This window comes from Dipodomys ordii, unplaced genomic scaffold (assembly GCF_000151885.1).
Source record: "Dipodomys ordii isolate 6190 unplaced genomic scaffold, Dord_2.0 Scaffold7, whole genome shotgun sequence".
Lineage (NCBI taxonomy): Eukaryota > Metazoa > Chordata > Mammalia > Rodentia > Heteromyidae > Dipodomys > Dipodomys ordii.
In genome coordinates, this window is record NW_012267223.1 from 4,141,437 (window position 1) to 4,149,913 (window position 8,477).

The following is an 8,477-nucleotide window of genomic DNA, read 5'->3' on the forward strand; positions in this document are numbered from 1 at the left end:
CCCGGCCCCGGCCCGGGGCGGCAGGGGCGGGCTTTGTGGATCGAGGACGACTCTGGAGACATCTAGAGACGGCTGCGCTGCCGCAGGCGCTGAGGTCCGCAGCGTGGGGCCCTCAGCCCTGTCCCCTGCGGAATGGAGGACTCTTCGTGTGAGCCCAACACTCCGCACCCCAGCTTAGGCACCGTCGCTCAAGTTACTTCAGTGCCGGCTAAAAATAGCCCGCCTGCCCCGAGAGGGCGGGCCGGGGGCCTTGGCCCTTCTTCGCTCCTAATCCCCGGAGCCTGGGGTTTCCCAGGGTCAGCAGGTGCCCGGCCGGCTCGGCCCGTCTCCGCCGGGAGCCAAGCTTGGTGGGCTCGCGGTCAGCCACCGAAAGCCGCGGTCCGCCCGGTTGCACCTGTTCCCAGGAGCGTCGGCCCCGCCCCCCGCACACCTGAGGCCCCGCCCCTCCCGGCTTCTTCTCAGGTGCTGTCACAGCCCCCGCTCAGTGAGGAGCTGCTGGGACTGACCGGTTGTCATGGGGGAGGCCGGGAGAGAAGAGTATAAAATCCAGTCTTTTGACGCAGAGACCCAGCAGCTGCTGAAGACAGCGCTCAAAGGTGAGCGGGGAGTCCCCGCAGCCCCGTCCAGCCCTTGTCTGGGAATAGGAGTCACAGCCCAACGCAGACCGAAGGCAGCCCACAGGCAGGCCGGTTTGGGGAGGATGAATCAGTCGTCTCTGCCTGTAAAGCCTTTAAGTACCCATGAAAGAGAACAAGGCTCCTGCCCTTTAAGCCTCTGAGGCTGACTGGCTTGCTGACAGCTCTCTTTAATATGCAGAGCTGCCGGATTTGGATGGATGGAGCAGTCAGGACTGGAGATTGACCTGGTTAACCACTAGCTATGTTCTTGTGAGCTTGTGGGGAGCCCCTGCTGCTCCGGCGCGGGGGCCGTGTTATCGGGACACATGTGGCATTGGGTGTTCAGTAGTTTCTCAACTTCGTGCCAGGAAAAGATGTGCCCTGAGACACATTCACTTTGGTCATTTCCAGCTCTCTGTAGAGAACCAGGGGGCTGATGGCTGGGGCTGCCCCGAGACATGGCTTCTGCCTGTCAACTGTGGAGGTGTTCTCATGTTTCTTTTGCAGTGTTGGGGATGAAACCCTGAGTCTCACACACAGTGGGCAAGCCTTCACCCACTGAGCTACACCGCCGCCCCATAGTCTCCTTAAATGTCAACATTTAGCGCTCTGAGGACATCTAATATCCACAGAAGTAGGTGGCGGCAAGTGTGCCAACAATGGGCAGCTCTAGGTTCCCTCCTGTCTCTACCCTAGATCCAGGTGCGGTGGACTTGGAGAAAGTGGCCAATGTGATCGTGGATCACTCTCTGCAGGACTGTGTGTTCAGCAAGGAAGCAGGCCGCATGTGCTACGCCATCATCCAGGTTGGGGAGTTGGCAGAGGAGAGGGAGCTGCTGTAAGATGTCTCAGGAGAGGGCACAGGCCAGCTAGAATAGAGATGTACAGGGAGCGGCCAGGATGGGTGGGGTAGCAATAGCACCGTCCCTCCGGCTCTCATCACCCTCTCCCTGGCTCACAGGCAGAGAGTAAACAAGCAGGCCAGAGTGTCTTCCGCCGTGGACTCCTCAACCGGCTGCAGCAGGAGTACCAGGCCCGGGAGCAGCTGCGAGCGCGCTCCCTACAGGGCTGGGTCTGCTATGTCACCTTTATCTGCAACATCTTTGACTACCTGAGGGTGAGGCCTGCCACCCTGAGAGGCAGAGGCCTGTTTCCAAGGCCAGGTTGGACAGTTTCCCCAGGGCCGCTAATACAGCTGCCCTGACCCCTCTTCTCCACACAGGTGAGCAACATGCCTATGATGGCCCTCGTGAACCCTGTGTATGACTGCCTCTTCCGGCTAGCCCAGCCCGACAGTCTGAGCAACGAGGAGGAGGTGAGTAGTTGGGGAGGTGGTGCTAGCGATGAGCTGCCTGACTTGGCTCAGAATAGCAAACTCCACCTGCAGAGACCTTGGAAGGCATTGCTTCTGGGCAGGAGCCTGGTGGTTACATGACCGACTGCTGGGTCTAGAATTTATCCAGAACAGAGCAGCCAAACCTGACTAGTTCAGCAGCTCCCTCCCCAGCAGGAAACCCAAGCTCCAATAGGAATGGTGAGAGCGCATGACCAGCTGCGGTTACAGTAGGCACAGAAACTAAACCTGGGCCAAGTTGTGAAGAGTAGGCAGAAAGTAGGATTAACCAGTGGATTGGAGACAGGTCTGAATCCAGCCTGGCCAGATGTTCGAAGCAAGTTCATGTGTACCCACGATCAGGTAAGGGTGAAGAATGAACACAGAACAAGGGCAAAGCACAGAAGCTGGCACTTGGCACGTGCTGTCGCTCTTGTGTGCTGGGTTGGCTCTGCCCGGAGCTGACCAGGAGGCTTCCTGCTGCCTTTGCAGGTAGACTGCTTGGTTCTGCAGCTGCACCGGGTCGGGGAGCAGCTGGAGAAGATGAACGGGCAGCGCATGGATGACCTCTTTTTCTTGATCCGGGATGGCTTCCTCCTCCAAACCAGTCTCAGCTCCCTGTCCCATCTGCTACTGCTGGAGATCGTTGAGTTCCGGGCAGCTGGCTGGAAGACCACACCTGCTGCCCACAAGTATTACTACAGTGAGGTGACTGACTAGGCTTGGCCACTCACTGGCCATTCTGTAACGCTAATCCACAGTTGGTAACAGAGTGCCTGCCTCTCCACGGTCCCTTCTCAACCGTCCCTCCTCCCTACTTAACCGGTGGTCCTGCCTCCTTTCCTTCCTCCCCTAAGGGCCTGGAAGACACCATGCAGTCCTGCTGCACTGCCCCTTCCTCCCGCTTTCCACGTGGGCAACTCCCAACCAGAGCCATGTAGCCACTGGTACAACACTACCACGGTGCCTCAGTTTCCCCATCTACAAAATGGGTTACCACAGCCATCGGGTACTTTAGGACATCGAGGAGCAGCGACCAAACACCAGTCAGGACAGAAACTGCATTTGATACACTTTTGTACAATGACTGCGGTGGAGACAAGCCCCAGCCAGTCAGCTGTAATGAAATGGCCACTCATCAGGTCAGGCCGAGCATTTTCTAATAAATCTTTTCTCATACGAACACTGCCTTCTTTCAGTGTCTACATGTCTAGCCCCAGCTGAGGGAAGAGAAGATTGGCCTTACTTTCTCGGAGGGAATCCCGGTGGGGCTATGTTCTTCAGCAGGGGCTGGAGAGGGATACCAGTGGTAGCCCTGAAGGAAAAATGGGCAACGAGCACACTGCTCCATCCTTTCCCGAAAGGAAGACGTCCTTCACTCACAGCTGTCCCAGGTCCTCTCCCGTGGGGCAGTGGATTCCTGCGTGGAGAGCCTGGCTCCTCCCTGGGCCTGTCCTCTCCTCTACCACCAGCGGTAGTGGGCCAGAGCCCTGTTGGCCTCGGCCATCTTGTGCATGTCGTGCTTCCTCTTGATCACTGGGCCTTGGTTGTTGAAAGCCTCCAGCAGCTCGTGTGACAGTTTCTCTGGCATCAGTGTCCGCCGGTGCTTCTTCTCTCTGCACTCAGTGATCATCCACTTCATAGCCAGGAAGCGTCGACGTCGGTCGGCTATGGGCGCAGGGACCTGGGTAAGCAAAGGCACAGGTGAAGGGGCCTGCCAGGTCTGGACCTCCTGCTTCCTAGCTCTGAGGAGGGGCCGCGTTTCCCCTGGGCGGCCCCAGTAAGGCTCGTGAGGAGCCTCTCTAGGTTTGTTTCTTTGATCATCTCTCACCCTTGCGTGACTTTGGTGTAACAGACATACTCAGCAAACACTCATTAAGCACAAGCCTCTTGTGCTCCTAAAAGGAAAAGTAACCAAGCTGACACAAGCGTGAACTGGGGACAGACTTGTTAGCTGGAGTGATTTAGCTGCCTCAGATCAAGTGTAATAACTAAAAACTGTCCCTCCTACAAGAATCATTTCCCAGGTTCTATTATGTGTCAGGGACTATGCCAGAGGCTAAGGTGGAGACAGGCCCACCCTTGGTGTTTAGACCAAAAAAGAAGCCAAGAAAATCTTATGACAACAAAAAATGATTAAATGCTAAAATAGAGATATCTTGTTAAATCCAACAAACTAATGAATTGTCAGTTATGAGTTAAGTACTATGCTAGATACGGGCACATAAACATGGACCTTCAACATGAGAAGTTTACAGTTTAGGGAAACAGGATGCTGGATAGAGGGAAGGGAGACTCCCAGAAGATGTCATTTTGTCATTTCTTTTTTTTTGGTCCGGTCGTGGGGCCTGAACTCTGGGCCTGGGTGCTGTCCCTCAGCTCTTCAGCTCAAGGCTAGCACTCTACCACTTGAGCCACAGCTCCACTCCCGGCTTTTTTTTCTTTTTGCTTATGTGGTGCTGAGGAATCGAACCCAGGGCCTCAGGCATGCAAGGCAAGCACTCTACCACTGAGCCACCTTCCCAGCCCCAATCATTTTGTCATTTCTTTGCTCTCTCTCTCTCTCTCTTTTTTTTGGTGTCAGTTGTGGGGCCTGAACTCTGGGCCTAGGCGCTGTCCCTCAGCTCTTCAGCTCAAGACAGGGGCTCTACCACTTGAGCCAGAGAGCCACCTCTGGCTTTTTCTGCTTATATGGTGCTGAGGAATGGAACCCAGGGCCTCATGCATACAAGGCAAGTACTCTACCATTGAGCCACCTTCCCAGCCCTCTTTTTTTTGCTTTGTCAATGATGGGACTTGAACTCAGGACTTAGGCGCTATCCTAAGGCTAGCACTTAAGGCTAGCACTTTACTTCTTCAAGCCACAGCTCCCCTTCCGGTTTCTGGCAGTTAATTGGAGATAAGAGTCTCATGGACTTCCCTGCCTGGGGTTGGCTTTGAACCATGATCCTCAGATCTGTTTCCTGAGTAGTTAGGACTATAGGTGTGAACCACCAGTGCATGGCTCTCTCTTTTCTATCTCTACCTGTGATCTCTGCCTATACTACAGGATCCAGAGGAATGGATCCTGACAAGTCCCAAATCTAGAAGGCCATGACTCTTGGCCCAACTCTGGGCCCTCCCACCCTGCTCTGTTTCACAGGTAGCTTTCTTGCCCCATCACCTGGTAGAAATGGCCACCTCTGAGGATGGGCACGAGCCCAATCACTGGCTCGCAGTTTTTCAGTGCCCGGTGGAAGATGACATAGGGGTTGCGCTCAATAGCTGCCCGCTCCTCCGCAGAAGCGGCGTGGTACTTCTCAAACTGCTTCCTTTTCACTGCTTCCAGAGTCTGCAAAGGGAGACATCACAAAGGCTATGCAGGCTCCCCACATCACTTACTAGCTTAGCACCTTGCCTTTTACTCGCATCAACATGGCCAGACGTCTCCTCCCTCAGCACATCCAGCACTACGTTTCTAAGTTTCTCCTGCTTCACTGTGCAATAACTAATGGGAGGGAAATGACAGACTCCTGCAGGACTGCATCAAAACCCCCATTTCCAAACACACACACACACATATATATATTTTTTTAGGTCCAGTCGTGGGGCCTGAACTCTGGGCCTGGGTGCTGTCCCTCAGCTCTTCAGCTCAAGGATAGCGCTCTACCACTTGAGCCACCGCACCATTTCTGGCTTTTTTTCTTTTTGCTTATGTGGTGCTGAGGAATCGAACCCAGGGCTTCATGCATGCAAGGCAAGCGCTCTACCACTGAGCCACCTTCCCAGTCCAACGTTTTTTTTTGTGCCAGTCCTAGGACTTGAACTCAGGATCTAGGTATTGTCCCTGAGCTTATTTGCTCAGGCTAGCATTCCAACACTTGAGCCACAGCTCCACTTCAGCATTTTTTTTAGAGGGGTGTAGTTAAGTGGAGATTAAGAGTCTCACAGGTAGCCAGGTGCTGGTGGCTCACACCTGTAATCCTAGCTACTGAGGAGGCTGAGATCTGAGGATCACGGTTCAAAGCCAGCCCAGGCAGGAAAGTCCGGAAGACTCTAATCTCCAATAAACCACTAGAAAACCGGAAGCGGCACTGTGGCTCAAGCAGTAGAGCACTTGCCTTGAGCTGAAGAGTGCAGGGATAGCACCCAAGCCCAGAGCTCAAGCCCCATGACCGACAAAAAAAACAAAAAACAAAAAACTCTCACAGACTTTCCTGTCCAGTCTGGCTTTTAACTGAAATCCTCAGATCTGTTTTCTAGGTAACTAGGATTACAGGCATGAGGTATGAGCCACCAGCACCCAGCTTCACTTGTTTTTTGAGGAAGTATCTCCCTAATTTTTCCCTGACTGGTCTCAAACTCTGTATCCTGCTTCTGCTTTCCAAGTAGTTGGTGTTACAGGCTTATACTGGGCTCTACTCTTTAGTCTTTTCTTGAGGGGGAGAGAAGGATGCCAGTAGTGAGTCTTGAACTCAGAGCTTAGACATTGTCCTGTAGATTTATTTGCTCAAGACTGGTGCTCTACCACTTGAGTCATAACCCTACTTCCAGCTTTTGGAGTTTTCCTGTCCAGCCTGGCTTTGAACAAGATTCTGAGATCCCGCCGGGCGCTGGTGGCTCACGCCTGTAATCCTAGCTACTCAGGAGGCTGAGATCTGAGGATCGCGGTTCAAGGCCAGCCCAGGCAGGAGAGACCGTGAGACTCCTATCTCCAATAAACCACCAGAAAACCGGAAGTGGCGCTGTAGCTCAAGTGGTAGAGCGCTTGCCTTGAGCTGAAGAGCTGAGGGACAGCGCCCAGGCCCAGAGTTCAAGCCCCACGGCCGACAAAAAAAAAAAAAAAAAAGATTCTGAGATCCCAACCTCCTGAATGGCTAAGATCACAGGCATGAGCCACCAATGCCTGACCCATTCTCTAATTTTAAAGCTGAGATGAACCAAACAGGGTCTAAAGCTAGAGGAAAAACCAAAAACAGGAATAACTATTTACCTGGTTCATGAGGGATCTGGCCAGTACCTTGTTTCCTCTTCTCATCATCATGTTGGTGAACTTGCTTCAAAAAACAAACAAACAAAAAGGAACATTGTTAGCTTTTTTGGTAAATTCTTTATTGCTTTTGTGCTGGTACTAGGGCTTGAACTCAGGGCCTGGGCGCTGTCCTTAGTCTTTTCACTCAAGACTGACATTCTACCATGGAAGCCACAGTCCAACTTCGGGCTTTTTGCTGGTTACTTGGAGGTAAAGAGTCTCCTGGACTTTCCTGCCCAGGCTGATGGATTACAGGCATGAGCTGCCCCTGCAGTATTTAGAAATTCTTTAAACCCTCCGTAGGATCGTTCCAGTCCATGCAACGAGTGTTTCCATCTAACCTGATCACCGGGTCTGCAAACACAGAGCTTGTTTTCGTTGATGGGGCAGCTTTGATGGGCTGAGTTTTCTTGAGCTCCTGCTCATGTTTCTCCTCCTCAGTGAGTTCGGCCTCAGGTCTGCGGTAATGTTCTTTGTCAGTGAGGGGATCCCTGAATTCAGGACCGTAGCGGCTCCATCTCACCTGGCTTAACCTGGGAGTGGAAAGAGGAAGCTGACCACACACGTGTGAGAAGCTTGACTTAACAATAGCAATGTGTGCCAGACCGCTGACGAGGGAGAGCAGCGCCAAGAACCGCCGGCGAAACACGCACCGCAGGAATTCTGGCTTCTGTCCGGAGCGATCGCGGGGCCTTCTCCCTGAGTCGTGCTGACAGCGAGGTTCAGCGAACCCCTCCTGCCTCTCCCTTCCCCGCCGCCCAACTCGGGGCTCAGCCGGGCCGCGCTTGCAGCCCCCAAGAGACCCCGACCCCGCTCCGACCCCTCGGGCCCTCCCCGGCCGTCGGCCCTCCCCCGGGCGCCAGGTCGCGCAGCGCAGGCCTGAGCGCAGGGCTGGCCCGACCCTGGGGACAGCCGTCTTCCTCCCGGGCCCAGCGCGGCCTCCTGTGGCTCCCTTCCAGGTCCTTCCGTAAAGACCCAAGAGGCGTGCCCGGCTGCCCGCTGCCCGCTCACCCCGGAAGCCGCCAAACAGCACGCAGCGCCCCGAGTGACAGGCCGGACCACCCGGGCGCCGCTCTCAGGGCGGGGGCAGCCATCTTGGCCGGCTTCGAGGACCCCGCGAGGGCTGCCCTCAGTGCGCCTGAGCGAATGACGAAATAGACGGGTTAAAGGCTCCACGGGGTCCTAAATCTGAACCTCACTCCCTAGATTTGGGTGTTAAAAGTCTTTCGCCCTGACGCCCAAGCGAAAGAAGAGCCAAAAGAACACACTGCCGTTCCCAGGGTCCGTCGCAGTCAGGCGCTCCGTCCGGAGGCAGCACTTTGGCCTCTCAGGCCCCCATGTAGGCCGCACCTCGGACGGTCTCGTGCAGAATCTCGCGAGGTTTGAAGCCGCGGGGCTGGCCCGGGCGGCTGCAATATGGCGGAGGCGGAAGGGGAGAGCTTGGAGTCCTGGCTGAGTGAGTAGCCGCGCCGCCTCGGCCTGCCACCCCGCCGTCCTGTCGGCGCCCCCCGGCGCC

The 8,477-nt window shown here is 54.9% G+C and overlaps 3 protein-coding genes across 5 annotated transcripts in view; 2 read left to right on the forward strand and 1 right to left on the reverse strand.

Moving 5' to 3' along the window:
* Positions 1–30: 30 nt before the first annotated feature.
* Mif4gd (MIF4G domain containing) lies at positions 31–3,129 on the forward strand. 2 transcript variants are annotated; one of them, XM_013037999.1, is made up of 5 exons: positions 31–596; positions 1,314–1,423; positions 1,579–1,734; positions 1,840–1,932; positions 2,443–2,733. In XM_013037999.1, the coding sequence occupies exons 1-5, from the start codon at positions 515–517 to the stop codon at positions 2,668–2,670; spliced, it is 669 nt and encodes a 222-aa protein (XP_012893453.1). In that variant the 5' UTR covers positions 31–514; the 3' UTR covers positions 2,671–2,733. The 2 variants fall into 2 exon arrangements, with proteins under 2 accessions (XP_012893453.1, XP_012893452.1); XM_013037998.1 differs by lacking the exon at positions 31–596 and adding an exon at positions 845–1,156 and having other exon boundaries at positions 2,443–3,129.
* Mrps7 (mitochondrial ribosomal protein S7) lies at positions 2,998–8,168 on the reverse strand. Its single transcript, XM_013037997.1, has 5 exons — positions 7,973–8,168; positions 7,303–7,494; positions 6,923–6,986; positions 5,114–5,281; positions 2,998–3,634 (listed from the first exon to the last, which is right to left on the reverse strand). Exons 1-5 carry the CDS (start codon positions 8,053–8,055, stop codon positions 3,413–3,415), a joined length of 729 nt encoding a protein of 242 aa, XP_012893451.1. The 5' UTR covers positions 8,056–8,168; the 3' UTR covers positions 2,998–3,412.
* Positions 8,169–8,356: 188 nt separating this feature from the next.
* Gga3 (golgi-associated, gamma adaptin ear containing, ARF binding protein 3) overlaps positions 8,357–8,477 on the forward strand; it is a 15,253-nt gene continuing 15,132 nt past the window's right edge. For both annotated transcript variants that reach the window (XM_013038024.1, XM_013038025.1), the window contains exon 1: positions 8,357–8,417. In XM_013038024.1, coding sequence (XP_012893478.1) covers positions 8,378–8,417 — 40 coding nt within the window. In that variant the 5' untranslated portion in view covers positions 8,357–8,377. The remainder of the gene's footprint in view (positions 8,418–8,477) is intronic.